Source organism: Sciurus carolinensis, chromosome 8 (genome assembly GCF_902686445.1).
Source record: "Sciurus carolinensis chromosome 8, mSciCar1.2, whole genome shotgun sequence".
NCBI lineage: Eukaryota > Metazoa > Chordata > Mammalia > Rodentia > Sciuridae > Sciurus > Sciurus carolinensis.
This window is the reverse complement of record NC_062220.1, coordinates 63898277-63917353: the sequence shown is the minus strand read 5'-3', so window position 1 is coordinate 63917353 and position 19077 is coordinate 63898277. Positions and strand designations below refer to the sequence as shown.

Genomic DNA, 19077 nt, shown 5'->3' with positions numbered 1-19077 from the left:
ACTCTTTTTCATGTAGATTTATCTAACGTGACTTACTTTCAGCCTAAAGAACTTGCTTTAATGTTTCTTATAAGGCAAGTCTGCCAGCAGATGCTCTCCATTGTGGTTTATCTGAGAATGTCTTTATTTCCTCTTTACTTTTGAAAGATACATTTGATGTATAGATTCTTGATTGACAGTTTTGTTTTTATCTTTCATTCTGAGTATGTCATCCATCTGCTTTTCATCCTCCATTGTTTTGGATGAGAAGTTACCCGTTATTCTAAAAGTGATTTCCTTGTACATAACGGACTGTTTTTTTGGTTCCTGTTTCTTTGTTGTTGGTTTTTTGTGGGGGAGGGAGGATGTTGTTTCCTGTTTGTTTGTTTGTTTTCTTGCTTTCAAGATTTTATCTTTGACTTTCAGTAGTCTCACTGTGATATGTCTGGGTGTAAATATCTTTATGTTTATCCTATTTGGAATTCATTGAGTTCTTAGATTAATGTTTTTCATCACATTTGGACAGTTCTTATTCAAGTATTTTTTCTGTCCCCTTTCTCACCAGTTTTCCTGTTCCACATAACTTGGTGGATTTTATGGTGTCCTTCATTTCTGGAAGGATCTGCTCATGGGTTTTCATGCTTTTTCTCTTTTTTTAAATGATATAATCTCTACTGATCTGTCTTCAAGTTCACTAATTCTTTTGCCTGCTCAAATCTATTACTGAGTTCCTCCAGTAAAATTTTCAATTATTATAATTCTCTACTTAAGAATTTCAATGTAGTGTTTTAAAAAATCCTGCTTATTGATATTCTGTATTTGATGAATGTCATACTGCTTTCATTCTTCAAACATTATTTATAATAACTTCTTTGAAGTCTGTTAAATCTGACATCTGTATCCTCCCGAGGCAGTTTCCACATAGTTATTTTTTTTTTCCTGTGTAGGAGATAATACTTTGTTTCTTTGCATGTCTTATAATTTTTTATTAAAAATTATAAATTGTCTACAATACATTGTAGCAACTGTGGAGTTTGATCCTCCCAGGTTTATTGTGTTGACATTTTGTTTTTGTTATTGTTCATATGTTCACTTGTTTAGTGACTTGGCCAAACTAATTCTGTAAATTGTATTTCTCCTCCAATATGCAGTCTCTGATATTCCTGCTCAGATATTTTTTCCTTGTTAGTTTTTTTATTATTTTATTTTTGGTAGTTGTAGATAGACAGCATGCCTTTATTTTATTTGTTTATTTTTATATGGTGCTGAGGATCAAACCCAGTGCCTCACATGTGCAAGGCAAGCACTCGGCCACTGAGCAATAGCCCCCACCCTTTCCTCATTATTTTTAAGCTTGACTTCCTGGGAGCTGCTCCTGGATCACTTTAACTTAGTGGCTAGATACTGATTAGTCAGGGGTTGTACTTAAACTCCCTGAGAAAATAAGGTTTTCATCCTTTTTCATGTGGCTTGGGGACCACTCTTAAAGTTCAGGGAGTTTACCTATCTGCCTCACTTTAACACAGGGACTGTAGAGTAGAAGTACCCTCTCTGGTCACTCTGGGTGGTCATGCCTCTGGCTTTTTCATAGCTTCCTTATTCACCATTATTGAGTGATTTTTAGCAGGGCCTTCTTTGACTGTCTCTTGCCCTGATTTCTCTGTTATATTTCTGCTGGTCTGCCTTAAGTGGTATCACAAAGATATTATTAACTTCCCCTTTAGCTCTTGTGATATCTATCATTTTTGATAATGCTCTGGTGCAAGGATATTATGTACTCTGTTCCTATTAAAACCAAAGGCAGGGCTGCAGAACTGTAAATCTTCACAATTTGCTCAGCCCCCAGCCTTCTGTTACTGAACAGGAACTGGGTATTTGAGGAACTCTGATCTTTCTTGTTTTCCCTGCCCAGATTCTTCTTGTAGAGCAGGACAATTCAGTGTGGGAATAGGTACTACCAAGCAGCTGCGGCTACCCACTGGTAAAACTCTTCCGGCATACCAAGCTGAGAGTGAGTGGATGAGTGCTACTCTTTTCCAAGGCTATCCTGCCCACCTGGAATAGATCTGGAGCAATCAACAAGTGGGGAGATGGGCACTTCACTGACTATAAAACATGCCTGAAATAGTTTGTGGGCAACGTGGAGCTCTAGGGGTAATGGATGCAGCTCATGGCTCACTGAATAAATGCTTCTCCATTTCTTGCATGCCCTTACAATAATTTTCAGAGGTTTTAAATTGTTGTCTTAGCCTATTTTGATGAGTTTAATCAATATGTTTGAGAGAGGGATTCATTGAGCTCTTCACACACCATTCTAGCACTCCTGGCCCCCGGAAGTGGTCTATAATTTATAATTTTACTTAATTGCTTTAACTTACAATATAAAGAAAATAACTGCCAAAACAAAGGCACAAAAAATCAAATAGTTATCAACTATGAAACTACAGAATGTAGGTGAAACATTCTGTCATTTCTTCTCTCTTCAAACTGTGATTTACCTTATGGCGGGGCATATGTCATACTCATTTCTGTTTCTGTTACACATGGAGCAGTAGATAGAAGGTAATGATCTTTCCATCTTAAGAACAAAACTAAATACTTTGTGTATTTTTGAATATGTAAATCCATAGTTAATTTACACAGTGGTTAGATGATGACTAGCTGGCTAGGTATAAGGCTGGCCCCTTACTTGACCTTCATAGTACATACCCATATAGAAAAACACACTCACATGCTTGCCTTTGCCTAAACTTTTCCCAGAAATGTTTGTTCATATGCAAATTAATATTATTTATTTACTTTTTGCTTCTAGACTTTGAAGGCACAACACCTTTTCAGAAACCAGTGAAAATGTCCAAGTCCTGAAATAAGTTATACAGTGCCTCAAAATACAGAAAAAAAATACAGAACCAAAATAAATGTCTATAAAATGTAACATTGTCATCTTACCAAAGTAACTCAGTTGAAAAGTTACATATAAATTAAGGCAGGTACAGTGGCATACACCTATAATTCCAGAGGCTTAGGAGGCTGAGACAGGAGGATTGCCAGTTCAAAGGCAGCCTCAGTGAAAGTGAGGCACTTAGCAACTCAGTGAGACCCTGTCTCTAAATAAAATACAAAATAGGGCTGGGGATGTGACTCAGTAGTTGAGTACCCCTGAGTTCAATTCCCAGCACCCTCCAAAAAAAGTTACATATAAATTATTATTTAAGGTGGCATTTGAATGTATTTTAAGCCTCCCGAAAGGTCTTAAAGATCCTGTTCGCCACATTTCATCCACAGATTAAAAAATGAGGGCTGTGGGATTTGAACCTAGGTGTTCTGGCCCTCATAAAAGATTTCTAACACTCACAAATAAGCAATGGTCTCAGTGTATTTAACATTTTCTACCCTGATTTGGGTAGAGAGACCTTGAAGCCTTACTGTGTAGACCTTTTGTGTTTTGTCAGTTACTTTTATTCACTTGTTAATGAATGTAAACAATTTATTGAGCACCTGGAATACAATGAAGAACAAGATACCCAAAGCCCCTTCCTCTTGGGACTTATATACCAGTCAGGGAAGAAAGAAAATAATTCTTTTATTAAAGAACATACATGTTATGTTTTATAAAGTACAGAGTTTGGGGTGGTAGGGGATTTGGAAGTGAGAGAAGGCCTTTTCATTGATATTTAAACTAATGCACAAAGAAAGAGTTGGAATGAAATAGGAGAAAAGTGAAGAATGGTTCATTCAGAGACCTTGAAAAAGGGAAGAGATCCATAAATCATCTATGGAAAGAAAAGGCAGCCAGTGCAGCAGAAGCACTGTGAACTTGAAGAGGATGCTGTGGAAGGAGAGGTGGAGAGGGAGGCAGGGTCCTGTAGGGTCTCAGGATCTTGAATACTATGGTCTCAAATTTTATTCCACTTGAAGGTTTTGAGCCCAGCAGACCTTGCTTGATTTTTTAGAAAGATCTCTATGGAGAGTAGATGGGTGGGGTTCCTGAATGATAGAAGGGACAAGGGGAGGTGGGAGGCAGTTAGAAGGTTTTATACTAATCAGCTGAGAGATGATGTGTCTTGGACTAGTGGGTTCAGAGAGAGGGAGGAAAGTGGATGGATTCAAGCAATATTGTGGAGGTAAGAACAACAAGGCATTGAAAAATTCTTTTCTTTAGTTCTGTTTTTTGATACTATGTCAGTAATAGTTTAAAGTCAAACCTAATTCAAAATACTCATGGTGTTATGGTTTTAATAAGGTAAAACTTTAGTTTTTAATGTTATGATGTTATTGATTAATTGTCATGCTATTCAGAGAGCAAGTCAAATTTCTTTTACCAGAAATGAAAAAGAAATAAATTAACATCTCTGCATGTGCTGGGTACTTTCCTTGATATTTTGACAGTAGAGGCAGAAACATCAGGTAAGAACAGTGATGCTGGGTTTTCCAAGCTAGACCACTTGATTTAAATGCTGCCTCTGTTTCAATTAGCATTTTATCTATAACTTTGGGCAAATTATTTAACTCTTCAAAACTTTAGTTTCAACTGGAGATAATAATCCCTATCTCACAAAATATTTTTTGAGAATAAATAACTTATTTATAATAGATGTTTAATCATCGCTTCACTTAATATACAAATGGCCATCCTAGTAATCTATAATATTCATGTTGTTTGCTAACCCTAGAAATATACTTCTAGAGTTGGAAGTTATTTCAATTACCAGATGAAAAAGTCACAACCTAGAAAGTCAAAAAGATTTGTCCAAGAACAAAGAGACTGGAGGCAGGATAGAACTACCTCTTTTCTCTAAACACCCAGTATCTTGCCAATAAGTCATATTGCCTCATATGTATCGTCTCTAATATTTAATGAAAGGTTTGGTAAGATATCCACATGTCACATTATCTCCTGCTTCAACATGAGGGGAGTGATGACTAACAGTGATCTTATGTTCTCTTTGCTAGTTACATGCTATGGGAAAGATTCCTGGAACCAGAATGGCAGAATTAAAAGCCAAGTACACCTTGCTGCATGACACTGTGATGAGGTAAGCTGTTTACCAAGGTGGAGACACCTTTCATCATAGCTACATTCCTATCTTTGTGTTCACCCCAAAACTGGACTCTGAGGCAAGGACTGAGTTCAGGTAGTCTGAGAAATGACTCAAGAAAGTGTCATGAGAGAATGGGGAAGTGAGACTGGGAAAGGAGTTAGCTGGGGTGGGTCAGTCTGTGGGTTCACCCTGTGGGCAGTTGGGGTGCAGTCTCACAGAGGACTTTCTGAGTGACTGTGAAGAATGCACTTCAGAACTCTGCCACTGAGGAGTGACAAAACTGGGATACTTGTCCCCCAGTTTTTCCATCCCTCATTGATTAAGGATTGTCCCCAGGGAGATTCACTCCTGGAACTTCTAGCTTGCCCTTTGAGAAGTCAAACAAGCTTCTATAGCTGGAGATAGAGGTATGCAAGTGCTTGCTGATGGTACAGAAGCTTGGAACAAGGGTATTTTGGTGGCATGCTGACACCATGTGCTGCAGAACACTCCTGCAAGACTCCTGCCCACCTCTCTTCACCACCCGGAGGTAGAGATTCTATGACGGTCCCAACTTGCATCTGCCAAGACACCTGTCTTTGCTTCTCACCTCCTCCTCCTACTCCAGGCTATTCACCTTAGTCAATACCAGGTCGGCAGCAGACCAGAAGAAGCTTCCACAGAATGATGCAGTAGCTTTTCCAAGTTCCTGCTATTAGGCACTGGGAATCGAGGGGATAGGGAAATGGAGAAAGGAGAGGGACAAATCCGCTGCCATTTCTTAACACTTACAAGCTGCCTCAGAGCCTTGTATGATGTACTCATCAAAAGCTCCCTCCCACCCGTCCCCAGCCATCCTCTTCTGTCAATCCCCAACCATTGCCCCTAGTTCTTAACACGTCCAGGGTCTTTTGTCAGTTGGGTACTTTGAGGGTGGAAGCGTGAGGGAAGAGTGAATGGCTGGGAGAGGAGCAGGCTGCGTCCCTGTGCAAACTTCACTTGCCCCCCACTCCACACTAACTCAGCTCCCTTCAGGAAGCCCCAGCCTTGGCTCATCCTCCCCGCTGCCTTCTTGGAGAATCCATTCTCCCAGAGTTAGTGCTGCCTGCCAGCAAGTTGTCCTCAAGAATTTGGAGGCTATAGGTGAAAAATTTGGAGACATCTTTTTCAACGTACCTCAACTACTTTTACTGGCAGAAAACTCTACCAGTCAGGGCATCCCTTCAAGCCTTTTTGCAAATACAAGTATATTGCAGGGTTTCTTACCCTCTGGATAGCTCTTATTTGGAGCCCTGGGGAGCTTTGCAGGGTGCAATGGTTTGACTTCCCCAAACAGCTCCATGCCTCACAACTCGGATCCCTGGGCCCCAGTGACAAATAGCAACGTAGGAGCAAGGTTGTGGTGTTATTTCTTCCTGCTTCCAGGTCACGTTGCAAAATAGTTACTTCCCTTCTGCTACCCACATTTTACCTCCTCTTGACCCCTTAGTTCCCTCTCTCTTCCTGGTAAACACCAACCACTCTCTCCTATGCCCACGGCCTGGAGGGAGGTAAAGGCATGAAGAAGTACACTCTCTGCTTTTGTGTTGGGGCTGCAGCAGGTAGGTGTGGGCTGGATATCAGAGTGAAACTGATTGAGTTTTCCATAGATACCACATGATAAAAGTTGTTAAATTCTCTTCTACAGACACAGAAATATATTTCCACTGAAATATATTTAAGAGCTTGTGGAAAGTTGTCATTTCCGTTCTGCCTAGACCCCAAAACACCACATTGTCCCCTTCTTCTCTGTGGGAAAACGTGCACTATGGCCTAATCCAGTACTTCACAGTCTAGTAGTTGAAGTCTGTCATATTAAAAGTAGATAACTTTAGATTCACAGAGTATATGAGCATGCAAGGAAATTTAAGAGACTAACTCCAGTAGCTATGTGGTAGAGTGCTTGCCTCGCATGCCCAGCACCAAAAAAAAAAAAATCTAAATTTCATTAGCGGAAATTATATGTGTTGTCACCATAGCTGTAGTAAGTTACTATTTGGCACCCAACACAGTGCCTGGAACATATTCTGCTAATAGCAAATGTTTTTGCTGGATGCCATTGGATACTTGATAAATTAAAGTCTGAGAAATGGGTGGAGATGATAACTTCAGCTGAGACAGACTCCATCAAGTTATGGGGCACTCTGCAAATGAGCTAAAATCTGAAGATAGTGGGGAGTACACAGCCAAAGAGAACACTGGCTCTAAAACAGGAAATGGCCAGACCTTGCTCTGAATAGGAGCAGTAGATAATGTAAGGGTTTCTAAGAAAGATAAGTAATATTTGATGGTAAAACTGGTGAGTTCCAGAAGATTCTGGGGATTTGACCAAGTACAATTTCTGTATCCACCCAGATCTGCCTCTATGCCCACCCTTTCCAAATTGGGCCAAGGGCACAGAATATAATTGGGGTTGTAGGAATCTCCTCTTCTGTGGTGTTCAAGTCTAGTTTTAGAAAGTCTTCAAGGTTAAGATAAAAAAAAATCCCTAATTATAACTTTACAGGGAAATTTTTCTTCATACTTTCCTTGTGTTGTCCCATTAGAAGTTTCTATTTCTTCCTAAGAGGGCAAAGATATTCCTATAATCATGTCAGGAAACTCAAGAAAGCCAGGATTGGTGGGGCAGTTCAAGGGACCCACTCTTCTCCCCTTATTTCTCTTCTTCCTTGGAAGTCTTGGTCATTCTTCAAAGTCAGAGGAAATATGCATATTCCCATTGAATTTAGTCCTTTCTCTGTCAACCTCCCATTGTCTGGATCTAGGGAAGGACCTGTCAGCAGGCATTCCAGTTACCAGTTCTCTCTGCTGCATGATGAGCAACTTGAGGCCAGGAGCTGAGCCTTATTCACCTGAGCACCAAGTGCAGTATTTGGCCCCCAAATAATACTGAGGTGAACTGAACCCAAGAATGGGGAGCAACTGTGGACATGCTCCATGCTGCCCACAGGAGCAACCCAGGGTATGGAGGGTGTATATTTCTCATTGTGCAAATCTGTCCTCCTGTAACCCAGCACCCAAGAGTCAGAGGTCCAGCTGCTACAGAATGCCAAAAGTTTTACTGAGCAAATACAACAGCAGCGGTTTCACATACAGCAAGCTGATAGCTTCCCAGAGGCCTTCTCCACCGAGGTCTCCAAGATGAGAGAACAGCTGCTCAAGTATCAAAATGAATATAACGCAGTGAAGGAAAGGGAGTTCCATAATCAGTACAGACTGAACAGGTAAGTGCTCGGTTCTCTCAAGCGCACTGAAGACAGATATGAGCATAGCTGTTTGCACAGAAATAAGAAAAATTAGAAAGTCATTTTAGGTACAAAGAGTGTGAGATAGCATATGCTGACAGTGACAAGCTCAGTTCTTTCCTCGCTTCCCTGGAGTGAGCAGTCTCTGAACAAAAGGGGTACACAACTGACTTCTAGGAAAAATGACTCAGGTGATGGAGATCCTGTTGTTTTTTTAATGTGTGTCAGGAAATCCATAGCTCTGGAAACTGCAGCCAAAAACTAGACTGTACAAAACAAGCACTTGACACGCCTTTTCCCTCTCCCTTCCCTGACTGTGGCACCTCATCCTTATCCCCAGAAGTGTGGATCCCCCGATCACTTGTCCTATGGGAGCACTTCTCCCCACATGCCCTTTCCAAACAAGCATGTGTGAGCCAAGGGTCACATGTGGCTTACTTATCCCAATCTAGAGGATGTCATTTTATGAACTAAAAAAGAAATCTGTTACCAGAAGGGCAAATGTTATTTCCAAAAATCTCTAACATTCCTCCCATGGAGTAGCAAGTGGGTAGAAGAGCCACCATGTAGGCTGAATTTCAAAATGATGGCAATTCAGGTTTTGTGCCACAGTGTGCCCTGTGCTATGCCTGGGTACTGGAGAGAAAGCCAAACCATCTGTCCTAGAATTTGTCACCATTTAAGGTGGCAGAACTTGAGCAATTTTTAAGAATAGGTAGATTGTTGTCAGTACAAATATAATTCAGTCCTAGAGACCAGTAAATGACTTGTCAAAACCCTCACAAGCCCTCGTGGGGTCCATTTTTCAACCAAGGGATAGATAATGAAGGCCAGTTTAATCAAGAGCATTCCACTTAGAGGGGAAAAAAATCAGTATTTTTTTATTTCAGTCTAAACTTGTTTTAAACTCACCACTGAGATCTATAAAAAGAAAGCTTAGCTATTTCTGTGCTCTGTAAGCACTCTTTCAGCTGAGAAAATAATGAAATTAAAACAATTGGTGGTTGTTCATTAGTATTGAAAGTATGAATGTTTGACATTTCGTGAAAGGGTAAGAAGAACATAAGGCAGTTGATATTTAAATTGTTTAAAATTTCCAAGTATTCCTGCCAAGAAAGAAAGAAAGAACTCTTGCCTTTTAGGTATAGATGGGCAGATTGTTCACTGAGCTACTTGAGATAGGGAGGGGATGGTGAATGGTAGTTCACAGTGAACAAGAACATCCAAAATGCACATTTACAGAAATGCCTTGTGTGGATTCTTTTTAATTTGTGACATACGATGCTTTAGTTTGAGCCAACTCCCTTGCATTTTCAAATATCAACAGCTCAAGAATTAACAAGCTTATTTTCACACACACAAAAAAAGTGATACCAAAGGAAATACCAGGCAAGAGTTATAGGCCATGTATTTTCATTGGCTTAACATGCTTAGTATGACATGATACAGAAATAAAGTCACTCAACACCCTCCCCACTGGAAAAAAAGTAGATATTTCCATCCCCAGATAAAAAGGAAGAAACTAAGCCAGTGAGAGAAAACTATTCATCCAAATATACAGATGACATTTGTCAGGCCAGTACAATAAACTCTCATTTTATTCAGTGTCTAAATAGGAGCCCAAATAACTTGCACCCCTCCACCCCAGCCTCTTTAGGAACGTCTGAATCATTGGCAGCTACTAAGAACAACATCTTGTTCAGATACTCTTGAAAAAGGATTTATTCTGTAACTCGGTCGAGGTTGATTTTCTCCTGTTTTCATATAAGATAAGCCCTTTAAAAAATACTGATGATCAGTATAATTACCTGGTTGGTTCATAATTATGCTATAATAGTCATAGTTTTTGGATTATATTCATTAACAACAACCACTTGATAAATATGCACTTTAGGAAAGAATAGGTAACCTATTTAAATAAGCTAAGTAAATAATGAAGTAACTAGACACTACTGAGTACATACTTTTGAAACAAAATGGATGTAATTATCTTTCTAAAAACTTCCTGTGAAAAGGTTTTTCAATTGTCTCTTCAAGCTTTTCCTTGCCTTTGGCTTCCCTGCTTCCTAGTAAGTCCTAAAACATGAACAGCAAATACATCATGTCTCTCATACTAAATCTGACATATTCTGATAAGTCTCAGTCAACTGGGAAAAGAAGGCCATGGTCAGTCAGTGCTGTTGTCACAGTGTGGACATGAAGAGGAGGGCTGCTCAGGCCTCACACACACACACACACACACACACACACACACACACACACACACACACGTGCAGGGCTGTCCTGATGTGACCCTGACCTTAGTGACTGTTCACTCTCCTTAGCTGGTTCTCGTAGTCCCTGCTGTTGCTCACACAGGGCTTATTAGTTATTTTTCATTCTTGGTCCAATAATGACAGCAAAGTAGAAACTAAGAAGCAAACAAATCATGTAAGAAATAGAAGGATGATTTTAGCAGTGCATCAGGAATTCTAGAAAGTGAGAATATGACAGAGGGGCATGCAGGCAGGTTCTCAGGGGTAGTCATAAGAAAAAACTTACAGCTGGAACAGATTTTATCTTCTAACCTTTTACTTTTTTTTTCTTGCTTCCTTGTAGCAACTAATATCTTAAGTATAAAATAGGTTTCTCAGTATAACAGAAAGAAAAGCACCTGAGATATTCATTTGAAAGGTATATCCAAACCTGAAATTAAGGATTCTGATTTCTGCCCATGCCTCCACCCCAGTGCGACACTTGAATTTTCTGTAAGTCCCACATGATTCTGATTCAAATTAGAGTTTGAGAACGATTGATTCCAAAAATGGTTCTCAGCCCCAGCTACATGTTAGGATCACTTGAATCTTCTCTTAGTAATCAATCAGTCTGCACTTAAACACTATCCATACGGATTGCTCAGCTTCCCTCAGTGACCAGTTCCAATTCTGGAAAGGTCCTACCCTGAGCTGGTTATTAGATTGGTTCAGAAGTCTTCACATTCATGCTGATTCTACTTCTTATAGTGAAGGATTTCTCTCACCCATGGCAGTATATTGGGCTCCCTGCATCACTTCTACTCTCATAGATCCCAAAACCCAAAACCTTCAATGACCTAGCTTCAGTTAGGACTATTTTACTGCAGAAAGGAAGTAAATCCTAAGGAGCTTTGATGTTGAAGCACCCCTTAGTCCAGAAAGCTGAAAAATGTCATGTTTAAATTTTAATGTGAGTTTAAAAGATTAGGAATTAATATATACCAAGAGGTACATACAAAAATGTTTTGCTGGGGTTGAGAATATAGCTTAGTTGGGAGAGTGCTTACATAGCATGCACAAGACCCTGGGTCCAATCCCCATCACAACAACAACAACAACAACAACAAAAAAAAAAGTTTTGCTCCAGTAATTCCTTGCAAAAATGAAAATCCAAAAAGAGAAAAAGAAATATTAGGCAAAGATATTTATTGCATCATTTTTTATAAAAGTGATAAATTAAAAGTAGTCTGAATTTCTAGGAAACAGGAATATTTACATAATCAGTCCAGAGGTATCTTGATACTGACTCTGGAGTCAATTTGAATGTCAGTTTAACCTTGACTGACTGAGAAAATGCTTAACTTTTAGTTTCTTCATTTATACAGTGAAGATAAAACCTACTTAGCAAGGTTGTGAAGGTTAGAAATGATATATGTAAAATGACTGGCATATAATAGGTTCAATACATGATAAATTACATATAGGATTATTTTTATATAGTATATCTGGCCTAGAAGACCTTGAAAGTAGCTATTAAAATCATTAATTATGAAGTCTGTTTAGCAACTTGGGAAAATAATAACTATTAGGCAAAACTGGATTTAACTACACATACACTTTTTTAATATAATATTTTAAAATAGAGAAAATTAAAATGATCATCAGTGGTGTGATAAGGTTAGGATTATGATCTTTATCTCTATAAAAATATGTATCTTTTAAAGGAAATAGAAATCAGTGTCTGTTAGTAAAAATTACATAATATAAATTTAATTAGCTTAAAATGTCCTAAAGAATTAGCCATTTGTATTTACTTAAAGATAACTGTATTTATTTATTTATTTATTTATTTATTTATTTATTTATTATTCATTCATTCATTTATTCATACCAGGGTTTGAACCCAGGATGCTTAACTACTGAGCCACATCCTCAACCCCTTTTTAAAATTATTTTATTTAGAGACAGAGTCTCGCTAAACTGCTTAGGGCCTTGCTAAGTTGATGAGGCTGGCTTTGAACTTATGAAGATTATTTAAAGAAAAGACTACAAGTCTTACCTTGTGGAATAACTTCACAACACCATTTTGAAACTCAAGGATGCTCAAAATGCCTTTATAACCAAAAGATGGCAACACACTACCACCCCCTGGTGGCAGCTTGACTAAAGTGTAGGATTAATATCTGTGAATTAAAGTACACCAATTTTGCAAACTCTGAAAGCAAAGGCATTAAGGAGTCAAAGCTCTGAAAATTTAGTTTCAGTTTTTGCTCTGGAAAATTAACATATTAAATTCATATTATGACCCTATCCTTAATCTACATTATTGTAAATAGAATTTCATAAAAATTAAAGTTAATGTGCATATGCCTTAGCTCCATGTTACCAGATTTACTGACAAGTGGATATAACCAGTGGGCCCTTGGTATAACCGGCAGACCCAACCTTTATTTTATAGGTCTTCTATATTTTAAAGGTTGTGTTGATCAAATGTAGAAAATTTTAAGACTTTTTAACACTTAATAGCCATTGAATGCAGAATAACAAGAAAAAATAGAAAATATTTCTCTTAGACTCTGTCAGGAAGTTCAGTAGACAAAACTGAGTTCAAAATACGGTTTTGGAAGAAGAAAATAAACAAGCGATCATATCCAACCCACTATTATTTATTTTGTTTAGAACATTCAGGCTAACTATTTGAAGCAATTTCTAAAATTTCATTTTGGCATTATGCCATCTATTACTAAGAGTTAAAATTTTAAAAATGTTCTCTTTGTTATTCTCATTAAGTGAGAGAAAGTACATTTTCCCATTTACTGTCTGTACTTCCTAATAGTTGGTTTCTTTTGTTAATCTCACCTTGCAATGATGACTGGCTCTCAGGAAAAAAAAAGAAAAAAAAAAAACCCCTGGCCTTTCTTTCTACAAATGGGAATTATATCCTAGTGACTGATGCTGTTTAATTAAAGTGTGCCCTTGCTAACCTACTGCCTTCTACATTTGTCTGTTTCTGGTAGAAAAGTGTTGAAGTCTCCCACTACAATTGTGGATCCTTCTATTTCTTCTGTAGTTCATCAGTTTTGGCCTTTTGTATTTTTGCCCTCTGTCGACCGGGTGGATACTTCTAAGGGATCATTATGTTCTCTTGAAGAATCTACTTTAGTGTTGTTGTGATGACCCTCTTTAGCGCTATTCACTTTCCTTGCTTTGAACTCTGCTCTGTACTCTGTTCTCTCTGGAATTAAAACAGGCAAGTACCCCTTTTGCTAAGTGCTTAGAACCAGATATGTGTTTTAGATTTCAGAGATTTTTTGATTTGGGGGATATTTGCCTAAACTTTACTGATTAAGCCTTCCTAATCTAAAAGTTTGGAATCAGAAACTGAATATCATGTCAGCACTGAAAAAGTTTCCAATTTAGGAACATTTTAGATTATGCTCAACCTGTACAGTGAACTCCTGTGTTCTTTCGATTAGCATTAACGTGGTATATCTTTACCCATCCATTTAATTTATGTACATATACACACACAGATTTATTTAAAGAGAGTCTCTTACAGACAACGTATATTTGAGCCTTCGTTCTTCCACCTTGACAGTCTTTTAATTGATGTTTAACGTGATGATTGATGGACTAGATTAACATTTACCATATTTGTCATACTCATTCTTTGTTTCTATTTGTCATCCACTCTTTTTCTGCTTTTTGTGACTTTGAGAATGTTACACAATCCCATTTTCTCTCCTTTGTTAGCATATCAGTTGTACTTCTTTTTTTTAGTGGTTAGCCTAGAGTTTGGAATATACATTTACAACTAATCCAAGATTGCTTTCAATTAATACCACATAATTTCAAATACCTTATAATATTCTAACTCCTCACTCACTCTTATTCTTTGTGTCATTATTTCCTACATATGAGCATACATAAATGTTTATATTTATAAGCATACATAATCGAATATAGTTGGTTATTATAATTTTAAACAAATTATATCAATTAAGAGTGAGAAAATTGTTTTTCTTTTATCTAAACCTACTCTCTGATGCTCTTCTTGTATGTAGATCCAAGTGTCTGACCTATACCATTTTCCCAGTAGCGAGTTTCTCTGAACATTTCTTACAAGGCAAGTCCAATGGCAACAAATTCCCTCTATTTTTGTTTGAGAGAGCCTTTATTTCTCCTTAACTTTTGAAGAATAATTTCATATGGGTCTTTCCTGTCAACACTTTAAATATTTCACTTCAGTCTCTTTTTGTTTGCATAATTCCTGAGAAAAAGTCAGATATAGTTCTCTGCTTTACTACCCTGTAAATATAGTGTTTTTCCTCTTCTTTCAGCAATTTTTCTTTATTGATTTTCTGTAATTTATATGTGAGAGTCCTAGGTGTAGCTTTTTTGAGTATCTTGCTTGGTGTACTTTGATCTTCCTGGATCTAGAATTTGCTGTCTGAAGTTAATGTGAAGGAAATTATTATTACTTCAAATATTTCTTCTGCTATTTTCTCTTTTCTCTCTGGAATGATGTACATGTGCTTTTGTAATTGTCCCAAAGTTCTTGGATATTCTGGGGTGTTTCTCTCTCTCTCTCTCTCTCTCTCTCTCTCTCTCTCTCTCTCTCTCTTTCTCAGTTTTGAAGGTTTCTATTGCAATAACCTCAAGAATGGGGATTCTTTATTTACCTGTGTCCATTCTACGAATAGGCTATCCAGAGGCATCCATCATCTCTAGCATTTATTTTTTCCTTAGAATTCCATCTTTCTGCTTATGCTGCCCATCTTCTTGCTTGCTGTGTTACTTTATCCTCTACCATCTTGGCCAGATCTGGTTCCAGTGCTTGTTCTGTCTCTTCAAATGGTGCTTTTTGCCCTTTAGTGTACTCTGCAGTTTTGTCTCGATAGCCAGACATGACACATGGTGTAAAAAGAACCGCTGTAACTAGGACTGCTGTGGTGGTGAGGTGCGGCAAAGGGGAGGCATTCTGTAGTGCTGAGTGTGGGCTTTAGTCTTTTAGTGAGCCTGCAGCTCTGAACTCCGAACTGCCTGACTGCTTTTCCCCACTCACCCCGAACCCCTTCAGAGGAACAGGATGGCTAGAGTGAGTTCTAGTTGGGGTCTAGTTCTAGTCTTCCATGAGGATGACTACAGCCGACTAGAGTTGGTCATTTTATTTTTCCCAGGTGAGTGAGACTCTAAAAAAACGTCACCAGGCTAAGCGCCAATGGTTGTTTCTCCTGAGGGCGGGTCTTCTTAAGAAGAACAAAGCACCCATCTTTTTCAAAATGGTTCCCTTTTCCATTCCTCACTGAATGCCTAAGGGATTTTATCCTATATTCACCGTGAGAATCAGGTTAAGCTCATGAGGTAAAGCTCACAAGCTCTGCCCCCCTGGAGGTTTTGACTCCCAGACATCCACACTGAGCCTCCAGCAATGCTACAGTTACAATTTAGGTTTTTCTACCAACACTGGCTCCTGCAGAGGATTCTGCTCTTGGACCTTGTGAATCTGATACCGCCGTTCTAATTGAAGATTGAACACTAGAGAAGCGCGCCAAGGCAAGCATATTAAGCAGGTTTTATTTAAAGGTAATAATACAGACTTCTCCCGGCAGGAAGAAGGGGGCCATGACTGATGTTCTAAAAGTCCCCAGAACTGAGAGCACCCTCCATCTTTTATAGGTTAGGGTCTCTTTTGTTCTCCAGTTCTCTCTCCCTTATCTTTCCTTCCTGCCTAAGTGACTAGGCCTGGTTTTGCATTAAGTGAGAAGCCCTCCGATGGGTGCTTTGTTCTTCTTAAGAAGACCCGCCCTCAGGAGAAACAACCATTGGCGCTTAGCCTGGTGACGTTTTTTTAGAGTCTCACTCACCTGGGAAAAATAAAATGACCAACTCTAGTCGGCTGTAGTCATCCTCATGGAAGACTAGAACTAGACCCCAACTAGAACTCACTCTAGCCATCCTGTTCCTCTGAAGGGGTTCGGGGTGAGTGGGGAAAAGCAGTCAGGCAGTTCGGAGGGCAAAGGGAGGGCCAAGGTGATTCAGGCAGGCAAGGGCCCAGGGGGCATTAATTAGCAGCTTCTTGCTTGCAGTCCTTGATAAAGGCAGGTAAATTTGGTAATCAATGGGCTCTGGAGATCCTTGATATTCCATTCTCCCAGGGGCAGTCTCCAACTTCCAGAGGCAGATGGCTTCATGGCTTCATTTCCTCGAATTTACCCGATTTCTTATTTCTACACTAACTACCTGTCCTTAATTCTGGCTTCAATTCTCTGTGTTCAGCTATCTGTCCCTCCAATTTTAGTGGCAGTGGTTTTCCCTATGACCTCATTTTCTTATAAATATATAAGAAGAGTTATCTAGTTTTGAGTTCATTTGGCATTTTTCTTGTTGCCAGAATGGAGTGGAAACTAAACTGCTTACGTACAGAAATGGAAATCAGAATAGCTTTAGATTAGTTTTGTTTTGTTTTGTTTTGTTTAACTAGTTTCTCCTAATCTTCTGTGTATGTAAATTTTGGAATCCCAGAAATCAGTCCTTAGCCCTGTATCTACACCTTCTCCCAGAGTAATCCTATCCAGTCCTATGGCTTTAAACATGGATTCTGACTCCAGGAACCGTGGAATAATCCCACATTAGCCAGTCTCTTCTACTAAACGTAACTATAAAACTGGATGGAACACATGTAGCATATATTTTTCTCCTAAAAGTAAATAATAGCCAACATATTGAGGAAAACAATCCTGAAGTGGTGGTGAATTTGGCATTTCCTCCCCTGCTGTCTCTTAGCCTGAATGTTAAAGCTGAAATCCCGAAGTGGACATTGACCTGGGCAGACAGAGTCCAGAAAAAACAACCTAGTTCTGGCTCAAAGAGCAGGAAAGGAACTCATAGTGCAGAACCCCATTGTGGTGTTTTCTCCTCTACATTCTCTCACTCCTCAGCTCCCAAGCAACGCCGAGGTGGCAATGGCAGAGCCACATGCAGTGGGAGACCACAGGAACCAAAACTCTAAGGAAAGGGAAAATTCGCTATTTTTAGAGCGATGATTCCCCAAAGAATAGGAAGATTCCCTTTGTTTATTTTTTCATTTTCTCTCTGTCCTCCCACTGCTTAGCTCCAGACATAAGCTCTGTTACAGAAGTAGCACACGGCAACTGAATCCTCACTTCTCTGGCTGAAGGTCAAAATGGAAGATCAGAAGATCCAAGTGTCCAGAAACTACTGAAGGGATCTCGGAGGAAGAAGAGCTTGTACATGTGAACTCATTCATATGTTCGTGAACTTCTGGGCTCACTCTCGAGCTCAGCATTTGTGTATCTGACCCTAAACAGCTTACTGAAGTCTTTGAGGACTGAACTAAGGGAGTTCATTTCCCAGGTCCCAAACTTGTCCTCGGTGGCACACATGCAGGAAAAATCTGAATAGTATTGCAAAGGTGTTGAAAACTGAACTGAAATTAAAATTATAGCCCCCAGAATCTTGACTGGACCCTTTGACACAAACCTAACTAGGTCTACTGAACCAAAAATATCAATGGTTGTGAAAGAATTTAAGTAAGACCCAGAATCTCATTATAGAATGTTCAAAATGTTCAGGCTATAATCCAAAATCTGTCATATATAACCAACCAGGAAAATATCAGCTTCCATGAGAAAAGACGAAAAATAGATATCATTATTGAGATGACAGAAGTGTTTGGGTTATCTGACAAAGAACTTAAAGCAGCTTGTATACACACACTCCACAAACAATTCCAAACAACTTTGTAACAAGTGGAAAAATAGTCTGAGAAAACAAAACATATAAAGAACACTTGCATGGAAATTTTAGAACTGAAAGGTACAGTGAATAAAAATTTTAAACTTGGTAGTTGGGCTCAATAGAAGATTGAAGATGATAGAAGTCATTGAACTTAGACAAATAAATAGAAATTATCCAACCTAAGCAATATAGAGAAATAAATTGAATAAAAATGAACAACATTAGGTATGCATGGGACAATAGCAAAAGATCTCACTCATGTTATCAGAGTTGCAGAGAGAAAAAAAGTTATCAAGTGATGAATAAATATTTGAAGCAATAATGACTGAAAACTTCCCAAATTTGGTGACAGACATAAACTCACAGATTTGAGGAGTTCAATGAACCCCAATCGGGGTGAGCCTGAAGAAATACCTTCCAGGTGCATTATAACACAACTTCTGAAAGCTAAACACAAAGGGGAAAAAAAAAACTTGACAGGAGCAAGGAATGGAGAAGCTTCAAGAATGACTCTCACACTTGTAATTTTGAAAACTTAATTGAACCAGTGAGAGGAAGAATAGAAAAACAGATCTCAGAGGGGAAGATAATGAGTTTTAATTTGAGAGGATAAGAAACTAGACTTCAACTGTGCTGTGCAGCAGTAACAAATGTTCAAACATCAATGGAATAACCAAATTTTGTTTCTGGCTCCTAGCAGTCCATTGCAAGTCATATAGCCTCCATCTTATAGCTTTGGCAACTGTATCCCATGCCTTCTGAGTTCAGTCTGGCTGGGAAAACAGTGCTCTTTACTTC

The 19077-nt window shown here is 38.8% G+C and overlaps 1 protein-coding gene across 3 annotated transcripts in view; it reads left to right on the top strand.

The window, feature by feature from the left end:
• Ccdc146 (coiled-coil domain containing 146) overlaps positions 1 to 19077 on the top strand; it is a 143887-nt gene that overhangs the window by 94612 nt on the left and 30198 nt on the right. For 2 of the 3 annotated variants that reach the window (XM_047561032.1, XM_047561033.1), the window contains exons 3-4: positions 4933 to 5015; positions 8054 to 8263. In XM_047561032.1, coding sequence (XP_047416988.1) covers positions 4933 to 5015; positions 8054 to 8263 — 293 coding nt within the window. The remainder of the gene's footprint in view (positions 1 to 4932; positions 5016 to 8053; positions 8264 to 19077) is intronic. The other variant, XM_047561034.1, reaches the window with a different exon arrangement.